Source organism: Schistocerca cancellata, chromosome 8 (genome assembly GCF_023864275.1).
Source record: "Schistocerca cancellata isolate TAMUIC-IGC-003103 chromosome 8, iqSchCanc2.1, whole genome shotgun sequence".
Lineage (NCBI taxonomy): Eukaryota > Metazoa > Arthropoda > Insecta > Orthoptera > Acrididae > Schistocerca > Schistocerca cancellata.
Window position 1 is genome coordinate 58,526,247 of NC_064633.1, and position 21,767 is coordinate 58,548,013.

Consider the following 21,767-nt stretch of genomic DNA (forward strand, 5'->3'; position numbering starts at 1 on the left):
CTAGCCCTAGTCTCTTTACCTACTTGATCCTCTGCTGCCTTCACCACTTCATCCCTCAAAGCTATCCATTCTTCTTCTACTGTATTTCTTCCCCCATTCTTTTCAATTGTTCCTTTATGCTCTTCCTGAAACCCTCTAGAACGTCTGGTTCTTTCAGTTTATCCAGGTCCCATGTCCTCAAATTCCCACCTTTTTGCAGTTTCTTCAGTTTTAATCTATAGTTCATAACCAGTAGATTGTGGTCAGCGTCCACATCTGCCCCTGGAAATGTCTTACAATTTAAAACCTGGTTCCTAAATCTCTGTCTTACCATTATATAATCTATCTGAAACCTGTCAGTATCTCCAACCTTCTTCCATGAATACAACCTCCTTTGTTAGCTATGATTAAGTTGTGCTCTGTGCAAAATTCTACCAGGCGGCTTCCTCTTTCATTTATTAGCCCCAATCCATATTCACCTCCTACTACGTTTCCTTCTCTTCCTTTTCCTACTATCGAATTTCAGTCACCCATGACTATCAAATTTTCGTCTCCCTTCACTATCTGAATATTTCTTTTATCTCATCACACATTTCTTCAATTTCTTCGTCATCTGCAGAGCTAGTTGGCATATAGACTTGTACTACTGTTGTAGGCGTGGGCTTCATGTCTATCTTGGCCACAATAATGCGTTCACTATGTTGTTTGTAGTAGCTTACCCGAACTCCTATCTTTTATTCATTGTTAAACCTACTCCTGCATTACCCTATTTGATTTTGTATTTATAACCCTGTATTCACCTGACCGAAAGTCTTGTTCCTCCTGCCACCGAACTTCGCTAATTCCCACTACATCTAACTTTAACCTATCCATTTCCCTTTTTAAATTTCTAACTTACCTGCCCGATTAAGGAATCTGACATTCCACGCTCCTATCCGTAGAACGCCAGTTTTCTTTCTCTTGATAACGTCCTCTTGAGTAGTCCCCGCCCGGAGATCCCAATGGGGGACTATTTTACCTCCGGAATATTTTACCCAAGAGGTCGCCATCATCATTTATCCATACAGTAAAGCTGCATGCCCTCGGGAAAAATGATGGCCGTAGTTTCCCCTTGCTTTCAACCGTTCGCAATACCAGCACAGCTAGGCCATTTTGGTTAGTGTTACAAGGCCAGATCAGTCAATCATCCAGACTGTTGCCCCTGTAACTACAGAAAAGGATGCTGCCCCTCTTCAGAAACCACACGTTTGTCTGGCCTCTCAACAGATACCCCTCTGTTGTGGTTGCACCTACGGTACAGCTATCTGTGTCGCTGAGGCACGCAAGCCTCCGCACCAACGGCATGGTCTATGGTTCATGGGGGGGGGGGGGGGGCGATTTTTACTAAATGTATTAAAACGTGTTACATCTAAGTTTGAGTAAAGTGGAAAAAGAAGAACTGTTATAACTTATCGTCACGACGCACGAGCGACTCAAGAGGACAATGGCTATATAAAAGAGCGCTCAATGTACATGAAACGGACATAAAAATCTACTGTCAATGTAGTACTAAGCTTAATGTACTATATATGTTTTAGTTATAATGAATATTTGTTCTGGAAATATTGGATCAATTGGCAGTGCTTATTCCTATCATCTCCTCAGTATTATTTTCATTTTAATTGTGCATTTTGTTAAGATTAAAGACACCCAGATCAGCAGTCCAATTTGCGAGTTACATTGATAAAAAGAAAACTGTTTTATCGTCTTCTTGCATCAGCTTTAATATTGAATTTCTCTTTTGTGTGATGTTACAGTTATTTTTGCGCCCTTAAGAACTTTCTGATCCCTTAGGAAATTGTTTTGTTATAACAATAACCTCACCACCGGGTACGATCGTATCTACGATCATGAAGTATTTAGAAAGACGATAATGCAATTTCTTAATCAACAGCACGCTAGCTGTGACTGCTTCAAGCCACGCGAAACTGCAAGTAAAGACTATTCACATTTCATAATGCAATATTTTTTGACAATGGTCAATCTATGATTCTTACGCCAATTGTGATTGTTAAAGAGTAAGCGAAATCTCGATTTCCAACTTTTCCATTGAATAACAATATCACTTTTATTTTGTTACATTACAACTCCTGTTACTGCTTCTCTGATAAAAAAAAAAAAAAAAACAAAACAAAACAATACACCCGACACATTACACCACACTTGCTTTTATACTATGGCCAATACAGCACGTCTGTTTCACTACCAAATGTATGAGCTGACAAATGATTTCCGACAAAAAATAAATGTCTTTTAAATTAAGAATCTTCTAAAACATCGACAGAAAACAGATTCGCTCAAGTGGGCATCCTCCATTTCCAGTCAGGAATCCGTCAGAGCAGACAGTTAATTTTATTAAAGTTCACCCTGTATATGGAATCATTAGAAATTAAAATAAATAATAATGATCACGAAATTTATTTCACATTTGCTAATTTACAGTACTTATTATGAAAAAGATATCACAGCTTAAAAGTTTTACATTGTTAAGAGCATTTTAAACCTACAAATCATAATACTGCCGTACCCTTCAATGAATTATTTTGACTAGGCAGTAGGAACTCATTACACACTACAAATATTTTGATCTTTTAATTTACAAATAGTAACACCTTTGCCACAAAGTATATTCAAATCTATAGCAGGTCAATACAAACCAATCAAAGCATACTGCAATAAACAGGTACATCTCAGGACGACAATTTTACACTCGCGAAGGTAGCCTAGAAGTGAAACTGAAAGGGAACAGACAAACAAATGCAAGAACTAGCAATGGAGCATACCACGTAGTACCATTTGTTACAGAGTTATAATTCAAGTAATATCTGACACATCAGCCACCTGCAATACCAGTGTACAGAATGCAAGAAATACTATTATTTTGAAACTGGTGTGCAGTGAAATCTTTTACAAGTGAAAAGACATCTTGCTATACACTATAAGCTGCATATAAAAGTATTTAATTGCGAGACCAAAATTCAAGCATATAATCCAGTGACATTTGATACAAAGGACAAACATGAATGTATGCACAGTGATGTCAGTAACATAAGAACATCCTGTACATATTGCAGTTGACATGTAAAGTTACATACATATTGTATGCATTATATCAATGATGTGTATGTGTCAACTGTAAGATCTTTTGATGTCAAAATTTATGTGAGCCTAGAGAACACAGCATCCTATGGATATTTAAAATCTAATCATAACCATGTCTATGTAATCACGATAGGGTTCATATCCGTACCTCTGTGGTACACAGCTCATCATGTGCGGAAGTTACAACTGGCTAAAGCTGAACAGCCATACTTCTTGGCCACATTGGACATTACTTTTGCAGGATGAAAATGTGGAACTTACACTCAGGGCAACCAGTGTTATATTACAGGACTCTTGCTATCTCTGAGAGAGATAATTCATGTCTAGACATGAATAATTACAAACTGTGGACCACAAAACATCACTTGCCATCTCTGACGGAGGATATTTGTGCATTGAAGGAGGCACCCACTACGGTCTGCCAAAACAATCCAAACATTTACCTTCAGAAATTGATGTCTGGTAGCTTTCTTTGACAACAGATTAATGACTAAAAATATTAATACGATAAATTTCAATATGAATTATTACCATAAAATGAATACTAGCTCGCTACAGCATTTGTTCAGATGATGCGGAAATGTGAATTAAACACGACCAGTTTGGTAAACAGTAACACACACAACAGTGTAAACTAGGGCCGAGAGTTTCAAAACACAAAGACGTTCTGTTACAGATACCACACCGACACACAGTGACCTAGAAACGAGGCCGCATCTTTTCCTCACTGCGTCTTCACTTTATCTCGCTTTGACCTGAATAGGAGGGCGACTGTCCACCGCAGGACAAAGCACACGACAGTGACTGCAACTACGGCCACGAGCAGGACGAAGCCGATGACGTCCAGCAGCAGCAGCTGCCACCAGCGGAGGTCCAGGGCGGCGCTGCGCAGGTGCGGCGCTCCCTTGTGGCGGATCATGTACTCCAGCCACCACACCGCCTTGTCCAGGGACGTCTCCCAGTGCTCGCGGAACAGCTTCGAGTACTGCTTCATGTTCTCGGAGTACCTATGGAAGGGAAGACCAGCAACAATTTATCTCGCATGCTCACGGTACAGCTGCTGCTGTATTATCACATCTCTTTATCTTTTTATTAAATGTTAACACATCTGACTTCATCAGTGCTGTTCGTGTTTAATGTTGTTACTGTTGTGTACATAGTTCCGCGTAGTCAAATGGTTCAAATGGCTCTGAGCACTATGCGACTTAACTTCTGAGGTCATCAGTCGCCTAGAACTTAGAACTAATTAAACCTAACTAACCTATGGACATCACACACATCCATGCCCGAGGCAGGATTCGAACCTGCGAGTGTAGCGGTCGCCCAGCTCCAGACTGCAGCGCCTAGAACCGCACGGCCACTCCGGCCAGCTCCGCGTAGTCAGCGCGTACACAACTTTCCCACTAGAGCGCGCCCCGCTAAGCACAACAGCGCAGGCGCAGCGCTCGTCCGCGCGTCCGTCTCCGCACTACAAGATGGCGCTGCCTTAGAGACGGACCAAATTCTGCTTCCGCCGATCCACGTATTAATATGTAACGCAGCCAATGAGTTTGCTGCTAACATAGAACCTTTTCTCCTCACGGATCACACTCGTAAAGTGATACCTGAACGCGCGAGGTATTATAACGAGTGTACAGACCTCCGATGAGTCAGTCTGCATTTGTCTGCAACAGTCTGTACCAGTCTGCATTTGTCTGTACCAGTATATGGTCATGTTTCAGTCTGCGCCTAATCAGATTATCATATTCCTATACATAGCCATGAAGAGAAATGTATAGACACTTTTTCAAGTATCAGAGATATGTGAGAAGAAGATTAACGGACCAAGGAACTTCAGATTGTCAATTGTAAACAGCATCCACAATCAAGTTATGTAATTTCTACGCTTTTTTTATTTTAATAAGTGTGTGTGAAAGTTAATCAAGTTCTGTTTAAAGTTGGTCACCGTCGATCTACTACTCTAAGCGTGCAAGTGGCATTTCTATCGTCTGACCTAACAGCAGAAGATAAACACGCCACGGTAAGACCAAGAGACATATTGCTGACACTCGCCTACTTCGTTAGAGCGACAAGTCAATAATCTGATGGTGTGTGTACCGAAGGTCTTACAGTATGCACACCGCAGTTACCATGACAGATAGGATTATAATGGCCACAAACAGCGTTAGATCCTAAGTGGTCACTGTGAAGGACTCAGAGGTCGCCACAAGGGAAGCCTTTATATTTTGTACCAAACTCATGTGCACCTGCCACCTGAGAACAGGTTACGGACTCCCTGCAATAATGTATCATCACTTACCATTGCTCCGAGAATAGCAGCAATCGGATTACCTTCCCACACTTACGTGCTGTTAACCCAACATAAATGACTGCATTTGGAGTCGTGGCATGATTGGGAAGCATGGACTGCTGATCAGTGTCATTGCACTGTGGTCAGTTCTGCACTAAACTGGATGACTGTCGATGGCGCATTTGATTGCGTCCTGGAGAGAACTTCCATTAAGCCAGTGGTTTGGTGTGATGGTGTAGGGATCCATCAGGTCACGGCTGACAGAGATCGAGGCAACTCTGATGGCACTACGGTACAACACACACATCCTGTGTCATCGCGTGTTCCTATCATACGCCCATGGAATGGTACCACTTCTCAAGGGGCAATGCTCAACCTCACATGGCACATCACACTATAAACTGACTCTGTGACTTCAAGGTATTTACGTGGTCAGCGAATATCAGTGGAACTGGCTCGGACTTTCGTCCCAGTGCCAATAGGCAGGATACTGAGGATCAGTTGCAACACTTCTAGGCCATCTTATCTCAGAAAGAGATACAGTGGCTTTATCACGTCCTTTCCTACCAGATCTGGGCAGGTATCCAGGACAGAAAGGTGCAACGTCATACTGATAAGCGGACCCATACAGTAAAGTTCTTTGTTAATTTCATTCGAGTTTGTAATCACTGAAAAAACATCACATATCCTCTCAACCATTGAAGTGATTACTTCTTTCGTCAGGCAGTGTACTTACTTCTTGTGAAACTGTCTGGCAATATGTGTTATTTATACTTAAATTTCATGTGGCACTTGGTGGACTGGGACCAGGGATTCTTAGTGCTTCAGCGACCAGTAATGTTCGTCTTTAAATCCTGATATAAGCCGACAGTTGTCAGTGCATGAGTTCAATATGAAATGCCACACGATGTTTTGGTGGACGAAACATCAATTCATATGAAATCTGTATAGTTCATTTGGAACAGAGAATTATTACTCCAACAGCAGTATAAAAACAAAACAAAATCTTTCATCCTGTGCAAATTTTTTTCTCCGTATTGTTTCTCACTTGATAATACTGAAACGTTACCACGTTCAATGCATCCACTTAATTTAAGTAATTCATTTACGTCATTTTTATCCTCATCTATACAGCAATCTATTGCTCGTACCTCGATAAATTAAATTTTTCGATAACCGGATTTACTCTTGTCCCTTCGAAAAAAGTCAATAAATCTTAAATCCTAAGTGTTTTGACACACTCCCACACTCCATAAATCGAAATGATCATCATGACAGACCGAGCACAAACACTAAAAATCGCAGTTGGCGGCAACCTAACATTCAGTATGAAACTTCCTGGCAGATTAAAACTGTGTGCCGGACCGAGACTCGAACTCAGGACCTTTGCCTTTCGCGGGCAAGTGCTTTACCAACTGAGCTACCCAAGCACGACTCACGCCTCACAGCTTTACTTCTGCCAGTACCTCGCCTCCTACCTCCCAAACTTTACAGACGCTCTCCTGCGAACCCTGCAGAACTAACACTCCTGAAAGAAAGGATATTGCGGAGACATGGCCTTAGCCACAGCCTGGGGTCGTGCTTGGGTAGCTCAGTTGGTAGAGCACTTGCCCCGAATGGCAAAGGTCCCGAGTTTGAGTCTCGGTCCGGCACACAGTTTTAATCTGCCAGGAAGTTTCATATCAGCGCACATTCCGCTGCAGAGTGAAAATCTCATTCTGGTAACATTCAGTAATTTGAATATTTCGGTACATCTTTCCACTTTCAACTATTTGTGACACTCCTTTGTTTAGCCAATAATGAATAACTGAAAAGCGATATGGTATAAATATTTGGCCTTCTCGTGTATCGCCATTGGGTATTATATAATAGAACGACATTTCTTGACATAACTGGCCGTGACAGTCAGCCTATTACGCGCTAATATTAGTGAAACTATGTGAATAATTCTGACGTATTATGTCAAGTGGAGGTAGAAAATCTAATTTTTCTACTCCAGGGAGCTCATTCTCCACCAGATGTTGACACACAGTCAGCACGGATTCAAAAAATATTCATTCTTGAGAAACACTACTAGCTCTTTATTCACAGGAAGCAATGAGTGGTATCGACAGCAAATTGATTCCATATCTCTAAATTTGCAGAAGGATTTTGACACCGTTTCTCACGAGAGACTTCTAATCAAACTGTGTGCCTATGGAACACTGCTTCAGTTTTGCGACAGGATCCATGATTTCCTCTCAGAAACGTTACAGTACGTAGTAATCGATGGATAGTCATAAAATAACACAGAAATGATATCCGGCATTTCCCAAGTAAGTGTTATAGGCCACCTACTGTTCCTAATTACATAAACGATGTTGGTGATGATCTGAACACTCAACTGGGAGCCGGCCGCGGTGGACGAGCGGTTCTACGCGCTTCAGTCTGGCAACGCGCGACTGCTACGCTCGCAGGGCATGGATGTGTGTGATGTCCTCAGGTTAGTTAGGTTTAAGTAGTTCTAAGTTCTAGGGGACTGATGACCTCAGATGTTAAGTCCCTTAGTGCTCAGAGCCATTTGAACCATTTGAACTCAACTGGGACTGTTTGCAGATGATGCTGTCATTTATCGCTTAGAAAAGTCATCATAAGATCAAAACCAATTGTAAACGTACTTAGACATGATGTGTAAATGATTTGAAAAGTGATAATTGTCTCTCAATAAGCGTGACGTCATCTACATCAGTACAAAAAGAAATCCGTTAAATTTAGATTACAGGATAAAGCACACAGATTTAAAGATTGTCAGTTTGACTAAATGCCTAGCAGTTACATTAATGAATAACTTAAGTTAGAGATCACTTAGCTACTGTTGTTGGGAGGGCAATCCCAAGACTACGTTTTTACTGGCAGAACACTGAAATGTTATGATCGTATGGCATTGTTGACCGGGAGGCCTCATTCGGGAGAGTTCGGCCGCCGTATTGCAAGTCCTTTTTATGTGACGCCACATCGGCGACTTGCTAGTCAGTGACGATGAAAATGATGCCGGAAATCGAACCCAGGTCCCCTGCGTGGTAGGCTATAACGCTACCGCTACTTACGGAGGCGGACCAAGTCCACTTCACCATGCTTGTGGGTCCTTCGCTAGAGTGTTGCTGTGCTGTATGGGATCTTTACCAGATATGGTCGACGGAGGGCGTCGAAAAAGTTCAAGAAGGGTAACTCGTTCTGTAGCATCGCAGAATAGTGACACGGATATGATAAGAGAGTTTGGATGGCAATCATTAAAACAAAGGTGTGTTCGTTGCGGCGAGACCTTTTCACGAAGTTTCAGACACCAGCTTTCTCCTCTGAAAGTGAAAATATTTATTGTCGACAACCAACGAAGGAAGAAACGAACATCTTAATAAAATAAGAGAAATCAGAGGTCATTCAGAAAGATTTAAGGGTTCATTTTTTTCCAAGCACTGTTAGAGAAAGAGTCCGAAGCTGCTTCGAATAACCCTCTGCCAGACACTTGAGTGAGAATTGCAGAGCAGTCATGTAGGTGTAGATAATCTCCGTCGCATCTTCTGTGGGAAATAAATTTGATGCACATAATTGGAGTCACATTCACGTATAAAGCCAGCACGCTGTTTACTCAGGTACAGTTGTAAGTAGGCTGTTTAGATTTTTATGTTGGTAAGGCCACGTAGCGCTCTGTATGAAAGTCACTGGCTGTGCTGTGTGCAGCCTGTGGCTGGTTAGCATTGTTGGAATATTCGCTATTCTAGCGTTGGGCAGTTGGATGTGAATAGCGCGTAGCGTTGCGCAGTTGGAGGTGAGCCGCCAGCAGTGGTGGATGTGGGGAGAGAGATGGCAGAATTTTGAGAGCGGACGATCTGGACGTGTGTCCATCAGAAACAGTACATTTGTAATTTTGGATATCATGAACTGATATATATATTATGACACTATTAAGGTAAATACATTGTTTGTTCTCTATCAAAATCTTTCATTTGCTGACTATGCCTATCAGTAGTTAGTGCCTTTAGTAGTTTGAATCTTTTATTTAGCTGGCAGTATTGGCGCTCGCTGTATTGCAGTAGTTCGAGTGACGAAAATTTTTGTGAGGTAAGTGATTCATGAAAGGTATAGGTTATTGTTAGTCAGGGCCATTCTTTTGTAGGGATTTTTGAAAGTCTGATTGAGTTGCGCTAAAAATATTGTGTGTCAGTTTAGTGTTCATCAGAATAAGTAAAGAGAGTAATGTCTGAGTACGTTCAGTTTTGTTCAGCTGTTTGAAAATCAAGTAACGTAGAGGTTTATCAGCACAGTAATTCATTAATTTTTCTAAGGGGACGTTTCACAGTGACCGTTTTCGAACATAGGCAGGATGATTCCGTGATGATGTTGCAAACTTTCGGCGTTGATGGAGAAGAGTGAATGTAATGAGGTAAGGGATGCTGGTATGGAAATGACCTAGTGGAAAGTTACAAGCGAAATCTTTTCAGTTAAAACGCACTTCGTATATAGGTAAAAGCACCATTTCGTATTTCTAGAAAAGATTTGGTGCCTTCTCTGAGGGGACTTAACATCTGAGGTCATCAGTCCCCTAGAACTTTGAACTACTTAAACCTAACTAACCTAAGGACATCACACACATCCTTGCCCGAGGCAGGATTCGAACCTGCGTGGTTCCAGACTGAAGCGCCTAGAACCGCTCGGCCACTGCGGCCGGCGATGACTGACATCACCTGTGTACCAAACACTAGAGGAAACTACTTTCAAAGATGATCTACAGTGGAAATAAAATTTACATTACCACAGCTGTTTAGCTTCACAGCCCTAATAAACTGAAGCAATATTACCATATGTACTGCGTTCGTTACGCTGGAGTGATGGTTCTCGTGAAACACTACGATAGCAGAAGACGGTCCTTTGACTAGTATACTCTAATACTTTCTCCTCTCTGTGGTCTACAGACGAGAAACGCGAATTCCCAGCCACAAGGATCGAGTTCAGGTAACGCCTCAACGTGAGTACAGGCAGAAGAAGTGCTTTCAATCACTGAACGCTGCATACTCAATGACGACTCCCCACCCAGAGGCGAAGTCCAGTATCGTATAAGTTCGCAACAGTACAGTGCCTAACCGTTCTAACTATAAAATATCCTGAGAGGAAAGACAGCAAGTCCGTCTCTACCAAGAAAACTGATACTGAGCGACCGTCAAACACGGAAGACCTCTTTCTCTCCACCGCTGGCTTCCCAGCAAAGCTCAGCTCCACTCCCTCATAACTGCAAAAGGCGAATCATATTCTCAAAACCACGGAATATTCTCCCTCTCTACAGAGTCTCCCAAACGCCGACCAACCATTTTCAGTCTCTTGGCGTCCAGCACGGAAAGTTTGCGAGGAAATATCTATCCTGGTTAATTAGGAATACATACAATGGTATGCTTCTCAGAGTAAAAATCCTCCGAAATAACCCAGCCTGCGTGATTTCCGTGGTATCGCTTCCTGGTTCCTCTCTGCCGCGTCCAAGATTTTCTTTCCGAAGTATTATCTGGTTATCCTACTGGCCCCGCTACAACACCGGCCAGCCACCGCTGTATTGTGTTTCAGCATTCAGGTGCCCCGCCCGTCCGTCTTGGCTACTTCCCGTGTTAAGCAGGACCAACACACCTTTGCGGGCTTTTCCACCAATGGCTTACGCCTTTTTAAATATTCATATGTGCTATGTACAACCTGCCGGCTGCGGTGGTCTAGCGGTTCTGGCGCTGCAGTCCGGAACCGCGGGACTGCTACGGTCGCAGGTTCGAATCCTGCCTCGGGCATGGGTGTGTGTGATGTCCTTAGGTTAGTTAGGTTTAAGTAGTTCTAAGTTCTAGGGGACTTATGACCTAAGATGTTGAGTCCCATAGTGCTCAGAGCCATTTGAACCATTTTGCTATGTACAACCTATCAAATGATACCTAATTACGGTTGTAAATCACGGCAAAGTATGTATATGAATGCTTGTAAGGCTACCTTACAATGGTGAGGGGACGCATGATGTGCAGGGGCATACTGACCACCCAATCTTTGAACACGATACACTCACTGGTTAGCGTTACTACAACACTGTACTCATTCCCCATGTGCGACTTGTCAGCGGTTTTTCCGGCCCAGACTTCATTTTTACGGATGGAAATGCGCAGCAGCAGGTGGAGGAGCCCTCGCAGAACAGACTGTCCTGTCCATCACCCCCTCCCCCTCCCCAAACACACACACTTCCGATTTATTATCCAGCCGACCACATGTGAGATTCGTGAGACGTATTGCAACACGGGCACATGCGCCATTGTTGTCTACCCCGCTGGTGGGGAAATGGAATGCCCTGCCACAAGAACTCCTCCTGGCCAGCATGGGAGATCGCTCCAGGACAGGCACTGCCGTCCGTGGCGATCTCACAGCCAGTTAACAAGCATGTTCTGATTTTTGTTATGTCCAGGGGGCTGTCTTAGATTGCGGTAATTTCAGTGTGGTTATTGTTCATGAATAAAGATGTTGTTTCTGTTCGTCTCATTGCGTATTTCTTCTGTATTACACTGCAGTAGTTCTTTACATGTACAGTCCAAGCTATGTTACTTGACAGTGACGCGTCATGCGAAAGTTCCTTTCATCCGCAGGTTTTGCACACCGACGTAGATAACTTCAACATTTGCGAGAAGTCTGGGGTTACTATTAATATTATCCTGTAGGCAACTAATAAAAATCAGGTACACCAAGACTTACACTACTCTGGAGCACACATGAAGTTACTTCTACATTTGTCCATGACTCTCCATCTAAGATAACCTGATGCATCCCCCCTAGCATGAATCCCTTATCCAGTCACAAATTTTCTTTGATACGGAGTATTATCGTCATTTCGTTGACAAGCACTAAAACGGTAAGAGTTAAATACTGGATGATCAAATAGTCAGTATAAATTTGAAAACTGAATTAATCACGCAATAATGTAGATAGAGAGGTACAAATTGACACACATGCTTGGAATGACATGGGGTTTTATTAGAACCAACAAAATACAAAAGTTCACAAAATGTCCGACATATGGCGCTTCATCTGATCAGAATAGCAATAATTAGCATAACAAAGTAAGACAAACCAAAGATGATGTTCTTTACAGGAAATGCTCAATATGTCCACCATCATTCCTCAACAGTAGTAGTCCGCCGCTCGTGGTCTCGCGGTAGCGTTCTCGCTTCCCGAGCACGGGGTCCCGGGTTCGATTCCCGGCGGGGTCAGGGATTTTCACCTGCCTCGAGATGACTGGGTGTTTGTGTTGTCCTCCTCATTTCATCATCATCCAGGAAAGTGGCGAAACTGGACTGAGCAAAGGTTGGGAAATTGTACGGGCGCTGATAACCACGCAGTTGTACGCCCCACAAACCAAACATCATCATCATCATCAACAGTAGTAGTCGAGGAATAATATTGTGACAGTACTGTAAAGCATATCTGGAGTTATGGTGAGGCATTGGCGTCGGATGTTGTCTTTCAGCATCCCTACAGATGTCGGTCGATCACGATACACTTGCGACTTCAGGTAACCCCAAAGCCCATAATCGCAGGGACTGAGGTCTGGGGACCTGGAAGGCCAAGCATGACGAAAGTGGCGGCTGAGCACACGACCATCACCAAACGACGCGCGCAAGAGATCTTTCACACGTCTAGCAATACTTTTTTTTTTTGTTCTAATAAAACCCCATGTCATTCCAAGAATGTGTGTCAATTTTTACCTCTCTATCTACGTTATTCCGTGGTTGATTAAGTTTTCAAATTTATACTGACTTTTTGATCACCCGGTGTTTAAAAATAAAAATTAATAAAAAAAACTGAAAAACCGGTTGCGTTCTGGCTGTCACTTTCTGGTTCGCTTTCTAAAGAAATAGAAATGTTATTGAAATTACAGTAGTGCGTTTTGCTTTTTGTTTGTACAGGATACTCTTATTGCGGATTTTAGCTGATTACATTTACTCAGTCAAGCTTTCGCCACTCCAGTCTGTCAAGTAACGCAACATTTTCTGAGGACACTTGAAACTGACACTATCGGGAGTCGACGGTACTGCAGTTTACACGATGCTCTGTCTACATGGCTCGGCAGTGTAAGAGCATCTCAGAGAAAATGTCATAAGGTGGAGAAAGAATGGGAAGTATGGGCCAGGCTATCGAGAATTGAGTACGTATTATAGCGTCCCCAGTGAAATAATAAGAAAAGACTTAAAAAAACAGTATTTGTAAAGCAGACACATCTAAAAATTGAATAATATACATTTTTCTCATGTATTCGTATTATAACAATTTCTCTTTGTAAGTTTCGAGGGCAAAGAAATATAACAAATTGATCTAAAGAGACGACAAGATACGCTCTTTTGTTAATTTTTTAGTCGTCTTCACTTCTTCTCTTGTCTTGGTTGCGTGTAGACGGACATCTTGAGAGCGCTGGCAAATGTAAGCATATTTGTACTAATTAAGCAGATAATATATTGATTTAATATTATTGTTCACTTGTAATTTGTAAGAGGTGATCCCGATTTCATGTCCGCCTTCCTTGAATTAACCTGCATTCGAGTAATTTACAGTGCAACAATAGCAGCGGTCGATGCAGCCAACGACGGCATTACGTGCCGATATTAACATACAAAATTAGCGGAAGCGAAAAACTCGCCCGCTATTAACATAATATACATTTTTCCCCACATCCGCTCGACGTTGCAGAAAATGCGTAGCTTTAAGATTCTCATTTTCAGTACCACAGCCGAGAGCCAGAGCCAGGACTCCGACTACAATGCAATGGTTAACGGAAGTAAGAAGAAATACTCTCGCGCGTGTGTGGGCCGCAATTGTAATTAATAACTAAAGACTTTTTCCAGAATGAGATTTTCACTCTGCAGCGGAGTGTGAGCTGATATGAAAGAAACTTCGTGGCTGATTAAAACTGTGTGCCGGACCGAGACTCGAACTCGGGACCTTTGCCTTACGCGGGCAAGTGCTCTACCTTTTTTTTTTTTTTTTAATTTCATTTTGTTCGCTTTGGCTAGTTACATCTGCTCGGGGCGAACGGCGTAAGACATCCGTTTAAGGCCGTTGTTGATCGATTAAGTCAGTTTTCTTTTTTTTTATTACAGAGGGCAGCTAACCCTCTGACCGAACACGCTGAGCTACCGTGCCGGCCAAACGGAGCTGCCAAAGCACGTCTCGCGCCCCGTCCTCACAGCTTTACATCTGCCAGTACCTCGTCTCCTACATTCCAAACTTAACAGAAGCTCTCCTGCGAACCTAGCAGAACTAGCACTCTTGAAAGAAAGGCAAAGGTCCCGACTTCGAGTCTCTGTCCGGCACACAGTTTTAATCAGCCAGGAAGTTTCTTTCATATCAGCGCACACTCCGCTGCAGAGTGAAAATCACATTCTGGAAACATCGCCAAGGCTGTGGCTAAGCCATGTCTCCGCAATATCCTTTCTATCAGGAGTGCTAGTTCTGCAACGTTCGCAGGAGAGCTTCTGTAAAGTTTGGAAGGTAGGAGACGAGATACTGGCAGAAGTAAAGCTGTGAGTACCGGGCGTGAGTCGTGCTTCGGTAGCTCAGATGGTAGAGCACTTGCCCGCGAAAGGCAAAGGTACCGAGTTCGAGTCTCGGTCCGGCACACAGTTTTAATCTGCCAGGAAGTTTCATGAAGATTTTTTGCTTTAAAGTGAACTGACTAGTCGAGGAAATTAATATGAGAAGTTTATTCCATTGTTCAACTTATATGTTCATGCTTTAAGACTCAGTGAGTCTAAACGTTCGTTAACGTAAAAAATAATTTCCACTCAAATTTAATATTGTTAAAAAAAAGAGAAGTTCACAAAAACATTTAATTGTAAATCAAAATTGATGGAAATATCATTTTGATTAAGGCCCACCACGTAAGTCGGCAACAATCAACATTACCAACAAATAATACAGGGTGATTCAAAAAGAATACCACAACTTTAAAAATGTGTATTTAATGAAAGAAACATAATATAATCTTCTGTTATACATCATTACAAAGAGTATTTAAAAAGTTTTTTTTTTACTCAAAAAAAAGTTCAGAGATGTTCAATATGGCCCCCCCAGACACTCGAGCAATATCAACCCGATACTCCAACTCGTTCCACACTCTCTGTAGCATATCAGGCGTAACAGTTTGGATAGCTGCTGTTATCTCTCGTTTCAAATCATCAATGGTGGCTGGGAGAGGTAGCCGAAACACCATATCCTTAACATACCCCCATAAGAAAATATCGCAGGGGGTAAGATCAGGGCTTCTTGGAGGCCAGTGATGAAGTGCTCTGTCACGGGCTGCCTGGCGGCCGATCCATCGCCTCGGGTAGTTGACGTTCAGGTTTCATAACTAACCTTTTTCGTAGGACTCTCCATACAGTTGATTGTGGAATTTGCAGCTCTCTGCTAGCTCTGCGAGTCGATTTTCCTGGGCTGCGAACAAATGCTTGCTGGATGCGTGCTACATTTTCATCACTCGTTCTCGGCCGTCCAGAACTTTTCCCTTTGCACAAACACCCATTCTCTGTAAACTGTTTATACCAACGTTTAATACACCACCTATCAGGAGGTTTAACACCATACTTGGTTCGAAATGCACGCTGAACAACTGTCGTCGATTCACTTCTGCCGTACTGAATAACACAAAAAGCTTTCTGTTGAGCAGTCGCCATCTTAGCATCAACTGACGCTGTCGCCTAGTCAACAGCGCCTCAAGCGAACAAATGTACAACTAAATGAAACTTTATAGCTCCCTTAATTCGACGACAGATAGTGCTTAGCTCTGCCTTTTGTCGTTGCAGAGTTTTAAATTCCTAAAGTTATCAGGAGAAAGAAAACTGGCGTTCTACGGATCGGAGCGTGGAATGTCAGATCCCTTAATCGGGCAGGTAGGTTAGAAAATTTAAAAAGGGAAAAGGATAGGTTAAAGTTAGATATAGTGGGAATTAGTGAAGTTCGGTGGCAGGAGGAACAAGACTTCTGGTCAGGTGATTACAGGGTTATAAATACAAAATCAAATAGGGGTAATGCAGGAGTAGGTTTAATAATGAATAAAAAAATAGGAGTGCGGGTTAGCTACTACAAACAGCATAGTGAACGCATTATTGTGGCCAAGATAGACACAAAGCCCATGCCTACTACAGTAGTACAAGTTTATATGCCAACTACCTCTGCAGATGATGAAGAAATAGATGAAATGTATGACGAGATAAAAGAAATTATTCAGGTAGTGAAAGGAGACGAAAATTTAATAGTCATGGGTGACTGGAATTCGTCAGTAGGAAAAGGGAGAGAAGGAAACATAGTAGGTGAATATGGATTGGGGGGAAGGAATGAAAGAGGAAGCCGCCTTGTAGAATTTTGCACAGAGCATAACCTAATCATAGCCAACACTTGGTTCAAGAATCATAAAAGAAGGTTGTATACGTGGAAGAATCCTGGAGATACTAGTAGGTATCAGATAGATTATATAATGGTAAGACAGAGATTTAGGAACCAGGTTTTAAATTGTAAGACATTTCCTGGGGCAGATGTGGATTCTGACCACAATCTATTGGTTATGAACTGCAGATTGAAACTGAAGAAACTGCAAAAAGGTGGGAATTTAAGGAGATGGGACCTGGATAAACTGAAAGAACCAGAGGTTGTAGAGAGTTTCAGGGAGAGCATAAGGGAACAGTTGACAGGAATGGGGGAAAGAAATACAGTAGAAGAAGAATGGGTAGCTCTGAGAGATGAAGTAGTGAAGGCAGCAGAGGATCAAGTAGGTAAAAAGACGAGGGCTAATAGAAATCCTTGGGTAACAGAAGAAATATTGAATTTAATTGATGAAAGGAGAAAATACAAAAATGCAGTAAATGAAGCAGGCAAAAAGGAATACAGACGTCTCAAAAATGATATCGACAGGAAGTGCAAAATGGCTAAGCAGGGATGGCTAGAGGACAAATGTAAGGATGTAGAGGCTTGTCTCACTAGGGGTAAGATAGATACTGCCTACAGGAAAATTAAAGAGACCTTTGGAGAGAAGAGAACCACTTGTATGAATATCAAGAGCTCAGATGGCAACCCAGTTCTAAGCAAAGAAGGGAAGGCAGAAAGGTGGAAGGAGTATATAGAGGGTTTATACAAGGGCGATGTACTTGAGGACAATATTATGGAAATGGAAGAGGATGTAGATGAAGACGAAATGGGAGATAAGATACTGCGTGAAGAGTTTGACAGAGCACTGAAAGACCTGAGTCGAAACAAGGCCCCGGGAGTAGACAACATTCCATTTGAGCTACTGATGGCCTCGGGAGAGCCAGTCATGACAAAACTCTACCATCTGGTGAGCACGATGTATGAGACAGGCGAAATACCCTCAGACTTCAAGAAGAATATAATAATTCCAATCCCAAAGAAAGCAGGTGTTGACAGATGTGAAAATTACCGAACTATCAGTTTAATAAGTCACAGCTGCAAAATACTAACGCGAATTCTTTACAGACGAATGGAAAAACTGGTAGAAGCCGACCTCGGGGAAGATCAGTTTGGATTCCGTAGAAATGTTGGAACACGTGAGGCAATACTGACCTTACGACTTATCTTGGAAGAAAGATTAAGAAAAGGCAAACCTACGTTTCTAGCATTTGTAGACTTAGAGAAAGCTTTTGACAATGTTAACTGGAATATTCTCTTTCAAATTCTGAAGGTGGCAGGGGTAAAATACAGGGAGCGAAAGGCTATTTACAGTTTGTACAAAAACCAGATGGCAGTTATAAGAGTCGAGGGGCATGAAAGGGAAGCAGTGGTTGGGAAAGGAGTAAGACAGGGTTGTAGCCTCTCCCCGATGTTATTCAATCTGTATATTGAGCAAGCAGTAAAGGAAACAAAAGAAAAATTCGGAGTAGGTATTAAAATTCATGGAGAAGAAGTAAAAACTTTGAGGTTCGCCGATGACATTGTAATTCTGTCAGAGACAGCAAAGGACTTGGAAGAGCAGTTGAACGGAATGGACAGTGTCTTGAAAGGAGGATATAAGATGAACATCAACAAAAGCAAAACGAGGATAATGGAATGTAGTCAAATTAAGTCGGGTGATGCTGAGGGAATTAGATTAGGAAATGAGACACTTAAAGTAGTAAAGGAGTTTTGCTATTTAGGGAGTAAAATAACCGATGATGGTCGAAGTAGAGAGGATATAAAATGTAGACTGGCAATGGCAAGGAAAGCGTTTCTCAAGAAGAGGAATCTGTTAACATCGAGTATAGATTTAAGTGTCAGGAAGTCGTTTCTGAAAGTATTTGTATGGAGTGTAGCCATGTATGGAAGTGAAACGTGGACGATAACTAGTTTGGACAAGAAGAGAATAGAAGCTTTCGAAATGTGGTGCTACAGAAGAATGCTGAAGATAAGGTGGGTAGATCACGTAACTAATGAGGAGGTATTGAATAGGATTGGGGAGAAGAGAAGTTTGTGGCACAACTTGACTAGAAGAAGGGATCGGTTGGTAGGACATGTTTTGAGGCATCAAGGGATCACAAATTTAGCATTGGAGGGCAGTGTGGAGGGTAAAAATCGTAGAGGGAGACCAAGAGATGAATACACTAAGCAGATTCAGAAGGATGTAGGTTGCAGTAGATACTGGGAGATGAAGAAGCTTGCACAGGATAGAGTAGCATGGAGAGCTGCATCAAACCAGTCTAAGGACTGAAGACCACAACAACAAAGTTGTGGTATTCTTTTTGAATCACCCTGTATATTAAATTACGACGGCCGACTGACGCGAGAGTATGCAGATACTGTGAGGTCGATACGAGACGCGTGTGTGCCGTGCTGAGGGGAATGGAGAGAGGGCGGGGGGCTCACGTGCGGTCCTCGAGTACGGTGCGCACGGCGCGCAGCACGGCCTCCTTGGTGATGTGTCGGTGGCGCAGGCGCACGCCGATGCCGGCGGACACGATCTTGCCGCAGTTGTGCTCCTGGTCGGAGAAGAAGGGGATGCCGACCAGCGGGATGGCTCGCAGCGCCGCCTCGTTCAGGCTCTGCAGCCCGCCCTGCATGACGAACAGCTTCACGTTGCGGTGCGCTGAAACAGCAATGCACGTCAACTTAGGGCACCTGTCGTGATTTCGTAGCACAGAGCGAGCCCTCCCCACTCGTCATGCGGCACCAGAGGTGGAGGTGTCTGCTCGCTGCAGCAGGATGGGAGTCAGAACATCGAAGAAGCTGCTGACAAAAGCACCGGTGTCGACAAGCGAGCGACCGTGAGGGGAATCTTGCTGCGAGTAGCAGAACAGCTGGCTGGCGGAGCCACAGCTGAGGACTGAAAATACTCAGAGAGCAGGTGGCGAATGCACAGGCTGGGCGGTCCTCGCCTGGTGCCTGGAAGAAAATGGTTGAAATGGCTATGAGCACTATGGGACTCAACATCTTAGGTCATAAGTCCCCTAGAACTTAGAACTACTTAAACCTAACTAACTTAAGGACATCACACACACCCATGCCCGAGGCAGGATTCGAACCTGCGACCGTAGCAGTCCCGCGGTTCCGGACTGCAGCGCCAGAACCGCTAGACCACCGCGGCCGGCTGCCTGAAAGATTTCTGCCCGGAGAGCACTGCCGTGACTGTTACTTGTGCTGCGTGTCCAGTACGCAGGGCTGTCCGAGGAAACTTCCATACCTGTCAGCGAACAGTGACCGCCCTTTAATACTAGCTACTGATTGTTTTGGCTTCTCAAAGTTATTTCGTCGAAACCTGTGCAAGTTGCATTTTTTAACCTGTGTGCTATAATGCCACACTTCGTGCACATGGACGACACTTCTGTGCCCGGGAGGGGAAATACGAGGGAGGGGAAAACGGGTTCCAGTGTAGCAGACGAGCAGAGGGGCTGGAGACGGCATGAGAATTGAAGAAATTGTAAGCGTATTTATTTTACGTGGGTAGCCACGTGAAACATACAATTTGGCCGTAAACAGTACGGGGTTTACAGATCATTACAGTAATTAAAGACACTATAACGCATTAAAAATAATGCAGTTTATCGTTTGGCATAAGACTATGGATCTTTCGTTGTCACTATTTCCAAATACAAAACATACTAAGAAAATGCTCCATCCCGCTTTTCCTCATTTTACGTATCCGTGTTCGTTTCACTTTCCCTGGTAGTCACTAATTCACTTTCGTCTTCCCTTGCAGAATTATAATTGTTCCCATCAGTGTGACTATCACTATTTGAGTATATACCACTTCCCACATTTGTAATCGTTTCCAGCACTAGTTCCAGTAAATCTTCACTTGAAATATCCTGCTCTTCAATTTCATTTATGTGCTTATGGCGTTTCTTCCAATCTTCTTCCTTCCATCGAAGCAATTTGTTTATCAGTGTTAAAAACCACTCAATCATCAGGCCATTAGTGGCCCATCGGGACCGTCCGACCGCCGTGTCATCCTCGGCTGAGGATGCGGATAGGAGGAGTGTGTTGTTAGCACACCGCTCTCTCGGTCGTCATGATGATTTTCTTTGACGGAGCCGCTCCTATTTGGTCGAGTAGCTTCTCAATTGGCATCACGAGGCTGAGTGCACCCCGAAAAATGGCAACAGCGCATGGCTGCTGGATGGTCAACCATCCAAGTGTCGGCCACGACCGACAATGATTAACTTCAGTGACCTGACGGGAACCGGTGTATCCACTGTGGCAAGGCCTTACCCTATCAGTGTTATAAACATGTCCATTCTGAATGACACACTATGTTGAAAAAAGCTGTTCTTGACTTTTGTTCCTTTCAAACCGCACAGGATTCCATTCCCATGATGTCCTAACCTGCCTCGATAGAGAGGGTGTTCGACTATTAGCTTGGACAGGAATTTCTCGAGATCTCTCATCCACTGAAAATATTTGGTCATGGGTCGCAAGTGACTTGCACGCCTTTATCCTCTAGCAATTACTATTACTGATTTCTGACATGACTACTGAAGATATGAAACAACATGGGTAACTATGTAATTTGAAACAGAGCCACATTTCTGGGGCAACTCTCCGTGGTAAATTCAAGGTCCCTACATAACTTGATACCTGTCACGTGCCAAAATAACCTCCCCCCTCCAACACTAACACTGTCGGCCTATTGTACTAGTAAAAATTGAGCAAAATGATGATCACTGTGTGGGTTCTGGTACCAAAATCAAAGTCACTCTTTTCCCATTAGCTGAATTACGATAGTGTAACTACTTCATGGTATTTTCTGTAAGCATTCCAGTGCATAACTACTTCGCACAGCTATTTACAATTTTAAAATAATTTGTTCCAACTTTTAGTAGATTTTCCTCCCCAGCAT

At 43.0% G+C, this 21,767-nt stretch overlaps 1 protein-coding gene across 1 annotated transcript in view; it reads right to left on the reverse strand.

Moving 5' to 3' along the window:
- Positions 1-2,433: 2,433 nt before the first annotated feature.
- Positions 2,434-21,767, reverse strand: part of LOC126094959 (UDP-glucosyltransferase 2-like) — a 215,257-nt gene continuing 195,923 nt past the window's right edge. The window contains exons 6-7 of the mRNA XM_049909614.1: positions 19,298-19,517; positions 2,434-4,127 (exon numbers count right to left, since the gene is read on the reverse strand). Coding sequence (XP_049765571.1) covers positions 3,845-4,127; positions 19,298-19,517 — 503 coding nt within the window. The 3' untranslated portion in view covers positions 2,434-3,844. The remainder of the gene's footprint in view (positions 4,128-19,297; positions 19,518-21,767) is intronic.